We start from the raw sequence: 12,414 nt of genomic DNA, 5'->3' as shown, positions 1-12,414 counted from the left end.
TGTCACCCATCTTGTATTTGTGCCTCTCATTTTTTTTGCCCAAGTGCAATACTTTACATTTCTCCCTGTTAAAATTCATCTTGTTTGTTTGGGCCCAGTTCTCTAATCTGTCAAGGTCGTTTTGAAGTGTGATCCTGTCCTCTGGGGTGTTAGCCACCCCTCGCAGTTTGGTGTCATCTGCAAATTTGATCAGGATGCCCTTGAGTCCATCATCCAAGTCGTTGATAAAGATGTTGAATAAGACCGGGCCCAAGACAGAACCCTGTGGCACCCCACTAGTCACTCTTCTCCAGGATGAAGAGAGAAGGTAAACGGCCACAAGTGGCTTAGTCATGCTGGCCACATGACAAGCTCCCTGTACACCAGCTCCCTCGGCCAGTAAAACAAGATGAGCGCTGCAACCCCAGAGTCATCCGCAAGTGGACCTAACGGTCAGGGGCCCCTTTACCTTTATGTGAATAAAAGACTGAAGTTTTCAGTCTCTGTTGTGCCTTGATTTTCTAATGAAAACACAACCCTGGGTGAGTGCCTGGAACCCCCTAGAATATTGCTGCCGCTTAGCAGAGTTTGGGGGTAGTGTGTAAAATTACTATACATTCTAAGGTTGTGTAAAGAAAAATGTTTATACTCTACTGCTGAAGTCAGTACAGGACTGGCTATCATAGCGTACGTTAGTATTTTTAAAACATGGCCTCAGCCTGCCTGGTGTCTCCTCACTTGCCTACAAGTTGTGCCAGATTCTTCCAAGCAGGCTATTGCTAGCACCAACAATAACTCCTTGCACACAGGAGGGAGGGAGGGAGGGAGGGAGGGAGGGAGGGAGGGAGGAAGGGAGGAAAGTTTCCCTGAGGGGAAAGTATACTATAAGGCAGTATACAAATAAATAATAAAATAAAAATAAACAATTGCTATCAATTACAGTATAATGAATTGACATGTTTCTTTTGATTTTATCATTTCATCTTTTTGTAAACTGCTTTGTGGTTTTTAACAATCAAGCAGTATTTAAATTTTATGAAATAAATAAATATGGTTGGGAGGGGGTGGAGGAAGGAGATGCTGCATTGCTCCTCCCACCCGCCGTGAACCACACTTTTCCCCTGTGGGGAACACGTTAGCTAAACAGATCCCTGAAGCCAACAGGACTGGTAACCTTCTCACTAGCTGATGAGCAGAGAGTTCAATCCTGGTCAGTCTGACTGTGTGTGTTCCCCGATGGGATCAGATGCACAAAGTCAAAGCTCCTTCTTCCCACTAAACCCCCAGCACACCCACATCCCAACAGCTCTGGATCACTCTGGGAGGCCCAGTAATGAGTGATCTGCAGCTGTCTCCATGCAACTCTGCCGAATTGGCTCAAGAGTCAGACTTCGGCTGAATGTGATGCACAGCCCTAGTAAAAAGGGAGGGTGATATAAAAGAAAAGCCTTCTTCAGTTAGAGCCTCTAGAACAGATGATTCAGCCTAAAATGGGAAGAAAGTCACATTCCCCGCCACAAGGAAAACATGGTAGCAAAAGATCTAGCAATTTCAAAAATTGGATTAGATCTCAGTAGAAAGAGACATTGATTGGCAACTGAATATGCCAAACTTCGTCTCCATCTCATGACTCAGCGATTTTCTGCTGCTCCAAGTGGGTCCTGGAGTTTAGAAATTATTATTGGCCCTGGGGTAGTTTAACAGTGTGAGAGCGGTGGAGAAGAGGACTTTAGCTCAAGTGGCGAAGCACATGCATAAGACCCCAGGATCATTTCCTGACATCTTTGGTTAAGAGCAGAGCCTCAGGGAGCATGGTTGGGAGAGGCCTCCCCCAGGGACCCTGGAAAGATCTGTCAGCGGTTGGAGCTTGGTACAAGGCACCTTCTTATTGGCAGAGGCTGTAACTCAGTGGTTACAGAGGACACACTTTGTGCGCAGGGGGCTCCATAATCATAGCTGTCAACGTTTCCCTTTTTTCCAAGGGAAATTCCCTTATTCCGAATAGGATTCCTTGCAAGAAAAGGGAAAAGTTGACAGCTATGTCCATAAACTGCTGCTGGTCAAAAGAGTGGTGGCGACGGCAGTCGCGGCTTCTGCAGCCATCCAAATGTTGTTTTGCCTCCCAACCAGGACCTGCCCAAGACACTTCAGCACCTGAGGTGAACCACAAAAAGGCGCTCCTCCCCTCCCTGCCAGGGAAGAAGGGGTGAGCGAAGATCTAGATCAGGAAGACAGGTGCGGGGTGGGGATAGAGGTCCACATTGGGACCTGCTGCCCCATGGATTCTGCCGCCAGAGGCAGCCGCCTCACCTTGCCTCATGGGTGGGCCGGCCCTGCTCCCAACTCCCACCTGTCCCTGCCCACTGGGGATGGTTGGCTGGGCCGGGGACAGTCAAAGACGCCACAAGGACTACGGGATGCTCGTCCCTGGGGAGTCCAGGGGCGTGTGGCGCGGAGGTGGGCGCAGGAGGCGGCCGGGGGAGCGACAGCAGGCGACCTTTGTTTCTCATCCGCGGAAGCTCCCGGCTTCCCCGCCCTGAGGTCGAGCGAGCCCTTTGGGGCCCGCCACCTTGGCAAGGCAAGCCGAGGGCCAGAGGCTGCCCTGTTCTGCTTCTGGATCGCCTGCGGATCCGGGCTGCGCGTGAGGGGGGAACTCATACAAAATGGCAACTCGGAAGCTTTTCTGCGGGATGGAGGTTGGCTGAGAACCAGACCTCTGGTCCCCGTGACTGACATGCGCCTCGCCCAATCACTTTCCCCGCCACCGAGTGGCCCGCGGAGCAGTGGAAAGGCAGGTGGACCGTTACAGGTTGACCTTACAATTAACATGCACACCTTGCTTCCAATCAATACGCCCTGTTTTGAGGCGGGGGAGTCTGTCCTCCCTGACCGAGACCACAACTTGAAAGGGGGGAAGGTGGGCACGAAAGGGAGGCCCAAGCCAATCGAACGCCGCCAAGAGGAGCACGGCATGATTGACGCGCGCTCTGCACAATCAGGCTTAAGGGTATCTCGACTGACTGCACTTCTGTCCATTCAGATAGCAAGGTTCCAGGACAGTATTTGATTGACAGGCGAACGGCCTAGTAATACCGAGGCACTTTCAGGAAGCGAGCGTACAAGCCTAAAGGTGGTGGGCGGGCAGTCTAAACCGCCTCGACGTGTACTCTCAAAGCATCTTGGTGGTGGGAGGGTGAGGTAGCGCCTGACGAAAGCGCAGAGTGACAGGTGCCGCGTCGAATGGCGCTGGGTCATTAGAAATATATGGCCAATGGGAACAGGGGAAAGGATTGGTGAGGGCATTGCGGTGGCTGCGGGTTAGGTAGGGTGTGAGAAGTTAGTGGCGCTGCTGCTGTGAGGGGACGGAGACGGCGTTTCCCCCTCCCCTCCTCCTCCCACGGGCTTAAGCTTGGATCGGCGCGCGATGCTCACGGACGGCACGGCCGCCCCGACCCCCGCCGGCGATGAGGAGATAGACTCGGTGACGCCCCGCGCTGCCCCGGCCGCCATCGTCGAGGCCTCCACGGCCGGGCCTAACCCGCTGGGCTTGCGGGCCGTGCGCCTCTTCGGCGAGGCCGGGCCCTGTGGGCCGGCAGGGCCGGCAACAACTTCGGGGGAGGCCGGGGCCGCCGCCGCCGCCCTCGACTTTAAACTGGCGGCCGCTGTGCTGAGAAGCGGGGGCGGCGGTGGGTCCGGCAGCGACGAGGACGAGGTGTCTGAGGTGAGAGGCAGGGAGAGGTAGGCCTTCGCTCCCGCCCGGCTGGAGCTGGAGGAGGAGGAGGAGGGGCCGGAGGGTGCCGTCTCGAACGGAGCTCCCTCCCGCGCTTGGGTACCAGCCCCGCCCGTCAGGCTCCAGAAGCCTCCCTTGCAGGCCGGCCCCGGAATAAAGGAGGGTGGAGACCCACCCGGATGCGCGCGGCGCCCCCCACTCACGCCTGCCTGCCTCCCCCCCCCCCCGTTTTAATGTAAGCAGTGCCCCCCTTCTTTGTCCATTGTGAGATAAAACAACTAAAGCGAAGACAAAACATCGAGCATGTCCCGTCTCGCTGCCCCCCCCCCGCCGCCGCCGCTCCGTACCTGCTTTTGGGTCCGGATGATGGCGGAAGCGCTCTTCTGCCGCGCCGTCCTCCCTGCCCTCTCGCCCGCCCGTGGCCTGCAAGGAGTAATTTTATTATAGAAAGTGCTGATGGCTTACTAGCGTCCGCCTCAAGGCTCGCTTTGAGAGATCGGTGGGAATAGTAAATCGCATTTCAAATGCTTCCATCAGTTTTGGGGGACGACAAGCGTCTTTGGTTCTCGTAGTTCTGCTGTGGTAGGTAGACTCTGTGGTGCTTATTCCAGGTGTGCATTTTGCTGGCACAAATGTCTGCACTGCACCTGCACAGTAAATAAGGCAAAACTTGAGTATATTTCAAATCTCCATACAAAATTCCTAGAAGTTTAGTGAAGTAACAATGTGGTTTGCCCCATTTACACTTAAATGTGTTCCAGTAGCGATGGAGGGTTATAAGCAAATTGCTTTTCTCCTTTAGTTGCAATATAATATTTCTGCTTTCTAACACAATAATTCATGTGAAAGAAAGTATCTTGTGACTCCATCATTTACCGTAAGTTTTGAAATATTCACTTGCTACATTGCCTCTGGTGAAAAAGAATTTTTTTCACGCATCTGAGAGAAATGTGGAGTTGCAGAAATGCTTGTTTAACTTCTAAAGATTGGTCAGAAAGTCCCTGTTGGTGATAGAAGTAAATATACTGTTTTTAGTATCTGGGTACATCTGTTGTAATTTCTTGCATTGTTTACTTTTTTTCTTTGGAAACTATCCTTTCAACCTTTTCACAACATTATTTTGTAGGGATTTACTCAGTATGCTTTTAAAATAAAAGATGCTTTTAAACTAGCATAAAATAAGTGATTTTACTAATAGCTGTGGCAAGTGCAGAGTGGTTCTGAAGGCACCTCTGCATAACTTACAGGATGCTACTTGAATTTTAAAGACCAATTTTCAATTAAAAATAGGTTTTTAGCTCTCATAATTGGAGAATTTGTGTTGGGGGGGGAATCTTCAGATCATTTTTGCCTGGGGACTTGGGACATGTGGTATTTAAACACTTTGAAAAGATGAATCATGACTCCAAGAGAGTTTAGTCTGTCTAGTGGGTGAAGCAAAGGGAGGGAGGATGTAATGGAGAAATTTAGTTTCTTTCATTTCAAATACAAGCTTTTCATTCCCTTACCTTCATGACTGTCACTCAGTATTCCTCTGTTTGCATATTCCCATTCTGTTTCAGCATTTCTGTCATTAGGGAACACTTCCGACTTTAACTTGTCTTCCTCAAAAGTTCATTTTGTTGCTGTCCAAACAGCACCCATGCATGGATTAGGGAGTTTGAGGGAGTTAATTGGGCCTCACCATTGTCCTGTGTCTATTGAGGGCAAAATGAGATGCAACTATGGCAGACTTGTTTTAGATTTGGATCTGGGCAGTTGTAAACTGGGGTGCAAAATTGGATTTTAGAGCAAAAGAGAAAAGAAGATAAGAACTAAATAGTTTTTGTGCCTGCCTTTTCCTTTCACCCTTCACCAGGCACTTTTCTCCCCAACTTCCAGTGTTGAAGTTTGGCTGAGGGGGAGAACTAGGGCAGCAAACCCTGGGTAGGTAAATCATGGGTGGGGGAAAGTTCAGAACCTCCATCCAACCTGTGTTCCCTATTTTGGTCTATAACCTGGGCCCCGTGCTGTTTGTGATTTGGCTCCTCTAAGCAGGTTTGCTGCCATCACATCTATTTTAGCAAAGAAAGTATGTCCTAGAACACAATCAGCAGTCCAGCTGCTTTCCAAAGAAATTTCATCTATTACTGATAATCTTACTGAATAAGCTCTAATAAACTTTTTCCAAAGAGCCCACCATTGCTTTGTGTTCATTTATTCTCTAGATTTGTACACAACTCCTTATTTTCAATAATAAACAATTGGGCAATAAGAAACGTATTTATAAATTTGAGTTCTCATAGATTATGCTGATCAAACTAGGATAGAAGTTTTGTAAAATTGGCTCTTACATGCAAATAATTAACTGCACCACATACTTGGTGTCCTAATACTGAATAGTATGTTCATTAAAAAGATTTCTATAGATTTATGGCCAGAAAACCTTATCCGGTTGTGAGGTTTTGCAAGTGGAAAAACATTTTCCAGTATTTGGTAGAAGTCCTAACTCTCATATAGTTCAAAAGCCCTCTATATTACATGTTGTGGAGAAAAGAAATAACTAAAGTATGGTGAAGAATGGCCTGAATTGGTCATATTCCAGTTTTAAGAATATGTCAGTTGTACTAAATCGGGGGGGGGGGATTAAGGCTTTTTTCCCTTTGCAGTCTTGTGAACAGTTGGTTTGGGAAGCAAAGAAAGGAGCAGAAATCCATTATTTGAAATGTATTTCAGAAAATTGTACTTATATGGAACAGATAAGAAACTTAAAGGGGAAGTAAATTTGTGTTGTGAGGGGGAAATAGGTGCTATAGTTAGGGAAGATTTGACTATCATGATTATAGAACTGAAATATCTGTCTGGGGAAGGGTAGAAGGTGGTCTGAGGATGGGTGGTTCTCCCTGTCAGTGGAAACCTGGATTCATAGTGTCAGGGATAGGAGGAGGATGCAGTGTACTATTTATGGGTGAAGAGAAACCATTCACTTGCATGGGAGAACATTAATGTGTACTTGAAAATATATTTGGGGTCAATGCAGGTTCTGGCCCTGCTTCACTTGCTGCCTCCTAACTTTTCATTGTCTCCCAAAGATATCTGGGGGAAATGGGATCTTTGTATAATCTGCCAGTGAAGAGTAGAATAGGGCTGCAATCTGAAACTTTTTACCTTTGAGTAAGCCCCATTTAATTCAGTGGGACTACTGAGTCGGCATGGTTAGGATTGCACTGTAATTACTGGCATATTTATACCTTAATCTAAGACGGTTAAGAAAAGAATAGATTGTACAGTTGTGCTGTACTTTCTTTAAATGTCCATTGTACATTTACAGTTGGAATTCTGAAGCAATATCCTTGGTCTTCGCCTATAGTCTGGCTTGTGTGATCATAGGAGGCTTTATAAACCCTGGTTTATGAAGCCAGGAATGAGCATCAGGGCCAAGTGCTCTTCAACTTCTGTTGTGTGCCACCTCTGGTATGAAGATCCTGACTAGCATTAAGCTGGAGCTCCTTGTTAAATCAGGAAAATAAGCCAGGATCACAGTAGTCATGCTGGTAGACTACAATATAGAATACCTTTTCAGTTTGCCCTTGTCTCTAGTCTTCTGAGGCTCCCGCTGGTTAGATGCTTTGCTGCAATTGGTCTTCTCCCCATATTCATTGTTTTAAAATGTTTGAGAGTTTCATTCTCTGGTGTTGGTCTGTTTAGTTCAGATGTGAATCACATTCTTACATTTCTAGCCTGATTCAGCTAACAATGCAGTGACTCTTGGCTGGGGATTCAGCTACCCTTGGATATTCATAGCTTTGGGGGTGTACTCATCCAACTTCATTTGATGAAAAAAGCCTACAATCCTTGATTAAGGGACCTAACTACTATTATTCATACCTGTATTTTAAAGGCTAGACAGCTGGAGTGCACTCAGTGCAAGGGTCGCCATTTGAAGACTTTTTGGTGGCTACAGCAAGCGCAGAACATAGTAACATTGGTCCTTGTAGCAGGAGGTAGCTGGGAGCAGGATATGATTGGCTCTCTTGCATTCTGCGTACAATTCAAGTTGCTATGTTTGACTTATAAATCACTTAATGCCCCTGGGCCCTTCACATCCTTGAAAATAGTTGCAAAATACCTTTACAGCAATTTTATTAGGCTGGAAATAAGTTTGTAGACTTCTAAATTAATTTAGAGATTTCCCTGTATCAAGGCATATTAATCAAGGCATTGTCTGATAAGACGTTACCCCTCAGTCATCAGTTAAAATAGTTTTTACCAAAAGCAAATTTTCAATTTTATAGATAGGCTGCTTGAAATATCCTAATGAGGTGAAGAAAAGGCATCATCATGACCCAAGAACTTACTTTACCAGCCAGTAAGGACTGACTGTGTTTGTGTTCTTGTAACAATTGATCCTTTTATGTGCTACATTAACAATGTTATTTTCCTTAAATCAAATAGCACCACGTGCCATTGAAAATAAGTTTTTTTAAAAAAGGCTTTTGCTGATCAAGTAGATTTTGGCCTATTTAATACACGTCTACAGCTCCAGAATTGTTGACAAAGTTGCTTCTGTCCTATATCTTGAGAAAAAATTATCCTATCCTGGTGAATAAAACTTTACAGCATTTCAGCATGTTAGGTTTTTTTGAAAATTCTGAATTGAAAATGTCTTAGTGCCCAATTGGCATCTGACTTAGCATGCTTGATTTGGACTGAAATACTATAGAAATCTAATGGGTTTTTTTTAAAAACAAAAACAAAAACCCAAAGCATTGGAACTGAAATATTTAATTAGGGACCAGGATTCAATAATGGGCTCATAATGTAATTTAAATGTTTTATTCAAGCATATTCAAAGCTTTACTTGGAAAACATTTCTGTTGCAATAATTTTAAATATTAACACATGACAACTCATACTCACTCTTATTTATATTGTGTATATTTTAAGAAAAGAAGCAAGGCCTGTTAGTGTAATTTATATAAATAAACAGTTAACATAATTGTAAATTTCAATACACTCAGAGAGCTATGCATTTATATCAGGGTGGATTTGATTCGATTTAAATCACTAGTCAGTAAGACTTGATTTAAATCATTTTTTTACAGAAAGACTCATTCTTGCTGGTATAATCTTAATATTTACAACCACATGAAGGTTTCATTTTTGGAATAATAAATTTTCGGAGAAGTTTTTACAGTTATATCAAAAAGCACTGATTTGGTTATACTATTAGAAATACAAAGACAGGAAATTATGAAATTGTTTATATTTGGACAACTTTTCTGCTGTACTTTATTGGAAGGAGAAAAATATTCATTTCCTTAATAACAATTTAAACAATTTATTTAACTAAAACAATAACATTGTAGCATGTTTGTGAATGATGTGGTTAAATGATTTAAAAAACAAACAAACTTGGACTGAGTTTTAGCACACATGAAAAACTTAAAACAAATCTTTATTTCCTGATGAATAGCCTTTGGACTATAATATAACTCATGGGTAGGCAAATTAAGACCCGGGGGCCACATCCGACCCAATGGCCTTCTCAATCCGGCCTGCAGATGGTCCGGGAATCAGCGTGTTTTTAACATGAGTAGAATGTGTCCTTTTATTTAAAATGCATTTCTGGGTTATTTGTGGGGCATAGGAATTTGTTCATTCCCCCCCCTCCAAAAAAATAGTCCGGCCCCCCACAAGGTCTGAGGGACAGTGGACTGGCCCCCTGCTGAAAAAGTTTGCTGACCCCCGATGCAACTTAAATAGAAAACTATCTTTAGAAAGATTTTTCTCCAAAAGCATTTTATCTTAAAAATCTGATTTGAATAAAAAAAAAATCTGATTTTTTAAATTTTCTTTAAAAAAATCATTGATTTTTATCCACCCTGATTTATATTATGTGTGCTTTCTTGGGATAGTTGTCTGAAAAATTACTGCGTGCCCACTTCACTATTGTATCCATTCATCATTTCAGATTAATTTCATGAAAATGTTTATTAAGAAATAAGTATTTTTCTGAAATACTCATCATCACTGCATAATTTGTTGAAACAGTAATAGCTTTTTGAATCAAATTGTTATAATAGTTTCAAAGCAAAATTGTTGTCTCTCTTCTCTTGATAAAACTTCACCAAAACGTTACAAAATATTTTTCAAGTCTTTAAAACTCAGAAGTTACATTTGACCAGCTGAATCCTGTTAGAACTTTTGCACACATATTTATTTTTTACTTATTTATTTACTCCATAAAATTTTTACCTTACTTGATTGAAAACAAACAAACTTCAAAAGGGTATACAAAAGGATAAAACAATAAAATCAAGAAATAAAACCACAACCATACTTTAAAACATACAACAGCTAAAATACTCAATCTATTCTAACTTCATCTCAGTGTTACATCAACCCAACTGGTTAAAAATCTTAGAGAATCTTGGCTACCTTTTCTGCCAAAGTAATGCTTAGTGATATTTAGGGCCGGTAGGGCAAGGGGGGACAGGTACCATTTGTTAACCAGGGGAAGCAGAGAGGTAGTGACAGTAGAGCTGCACATACTTAGAATATCCTTATATTTATTTGTTGCCATGATTCGTTTTGTAATTTATTTTGTATTTTAGGCATGTCTGTTCTAATACAGTGGTACCTCGGGTTACATATACTTCAGGTTACAGACGCTTCAGGTTACAGACTCCGCTAACCCAGAAATAGTACCCGAGGGGGTTAAGAACTTTGCTTCAGGATGAGAAAAGAAATTGCGCAGCAGTGGCGCGGCGGCAGCAGGAGGTCCCATTAACTAAAGTGGTCTTCAGGTTAAGAACAGTTTCAGGTTAAGAATGGACCTCCGGAACAAATTAAGTACTTGACCTGAGGTACCACTGTATTAGAATGAGAGGTAGACTTGCTTGCTCTAATGTAGAGGTTTTCAACGTTTTTGCGTCCACTGCTCCCTTGACCAACCACATTCTTTCTTCAGGATACAGGGGAATCACCACTTACAAGTGAGTTCCATTCCAGGCCACCATGCGCATCACTGGGATGCCCCCTCCCACCCTTACTTGGTTTTGAAGGTTGCTGAGGAGCTCTGTCTTGCTGTGTTCTAAGCCCCAACTGGCTTCACTAGAAATCATTGACACCATCAGTCATAGCCATCAATTTCAATGGGCCAACACTGAGTAAGATTAACACTGGCTACAACCCAATATAAAAGGGTATTCTCCTACTCAGGGAAGACCCATTGGAGGTCAGTGACCCCTGAGTCAGCCATACCCATCAATTTCAGTAGGTCTCCTCTTGGATAGTATTATTATTTCTATTGCAGTTTATTGCCCATCTATTACCCACCTATTTCAGTGGTTTTCCTATTGAGCAGGACTCAACACTGCCAGAAACCCAGTAATGATTATGAGGAAGATAAAGATAGGCTTTGCCTAGCAAAGTACTACTCAAGAGCAGAATGCACTGGAGTCGGCAGGTCGAGTGTCTATATTTTGGAAGCCCATATTGCAGTGGAGTGGTATCTCTGAAATGGTTGATGGAGAGGGCTATTCAAGTTGCCTTTTTTAAAAAACCCAAAAACCTGATGTTAACCATTAAGCCTTCAGCCATGTTAAGACCAATTGGTCATCTCTGCTGTGGGTTAAACCACAGAGCCTAGGACTTGTTGATCAGAAGGTTGGCGGTTCGAATCCCCGCGACGGGGTGAGCTCCCGTTGCTCGGTCCCAGCTCCTGCCAACCTAGCAGTTCGAAAGCACGTCAAAGTGCAAGTAGATAAATAGGTACCGCTCCGGTGGGAAGGTAAACGGTGTTTCTGTGTGATGCTCTGGTTTGCCAGAAGTGGCTTAGTCATGCTAACCACATGACCCGGAAGCTGTCTGCGGACAAATGCCGGCTTCCCTTAGCCTATAGAGCGAGATGAGCGCACAACCCCAGAGTCTGTCACGACTGGACCTAATGGTCGGTCAGGGGTCCCTTTACCTTTACCTTTACTTTCTTCAAGCCTATGCTAACTGTGTGTATTGAGTTTTAGATAGGTAGCCGTGTTGGTCTGCCATAGTCAAAACAAAATAAAAAAATTCCTTCCAGTAGCACCTTAAAGACCAACTAAGTTAGTTCTAGGTATGAGCTTTCGTGTGCATGCACACTTCTTCTGAAGAAGTGTGCATGCACACGAAAGCTCATACCTAGAACTAACTTAGTTGGTCTTTAAGGTGCTACTGGAAGGAATTTTTTTATTGTGTGTATTGACTATGAGCATAACAATATGAAAGTGTGACCCAGGTGTCTTGGATGATCTGGTTTGAAGGTCTTGACATGGAGTCTGGAAGGCAGAACTCTATAGACATTGTGTGTTTTAATTGAATATGAGGAAGGTGTTGCACAGTTACAGTGGTACCTCTGGATGCAAATGGGATCCGTTCTGGAGCCCCATTCGCATCCTGAGTAAAACGTAAGGTGCGTCTGCGCGGGTCGTGTTTTGCCGCTTTCACACATGCACGTGATGTCATTTTGAGCGTCTTCGCGAGCAACAAAACCCAGAAGTAACGTGCTCCGTTACTTCCAGGTCACCGCGGAGCATAACTTGAAAACGCTCAACCTGAAGCACATCTAACCCGTGGTATGACTGTACAGTGGTGCCCCGCAAGACAAACGCCTCGCAAGACGGAAAACCCGCTAGACGAAAGGGTTTTCCGTTTTGGAGGCGCTTCGCAAAACAAATTTCCCTATG

General features: G+C 44.2%; 1 protein-coding gene across 10 annotated transcripts in view; it reads left to right on the top strand.

Annotated features, from left to right (window-relative positions):
• Positions 1–3,297: 3,297 nt before the first annotated feature.
• Positions 3,298–12,414, top strand: part of LOC309347785 (ankyrin repeat and KH domain-containing protein 1-like) — a 90,352-nt gene continuing 81,235 nt past the window's right edge. For 6 of the 10 annotated variants that reach the window (XM_081872562.1, XM_081872566.1, XM_081872564.1 and 3 more), the window contains exon 1: positions 3,298–3,700. In XM_081872562.1, coding sequence (XP_081728688.1) covers positions 3,404–3,700 — 297 coding nt within the window. In that variant the 5' untranslated portion in view covers positions 3,298–3,403. The remainder of the gene's footprint in view (positions 3,701–12,414) is intronic. The other 4 variants (XM_081872558.1, XM_081872565.1, XM_081872563.1 and 1 more) reach the window with 1 other exon arrangement.

Source organism: Podarcis erhardii, assembly GCF_964252035.2.
Source record: "Podarcis erhardii genome assembly, chromosome: 8".
NCBI lineage: Eukaryota > Metazoa > Chordata > Lepidosauria > Squamata > Lacertidae > Podarcis > Podarcis erhardii.
The sequence above is the reverse complement of the archived record's forward strand: the minus strand, read 5'-3'. Positions and strand labels throughout refer to the sequence as shown.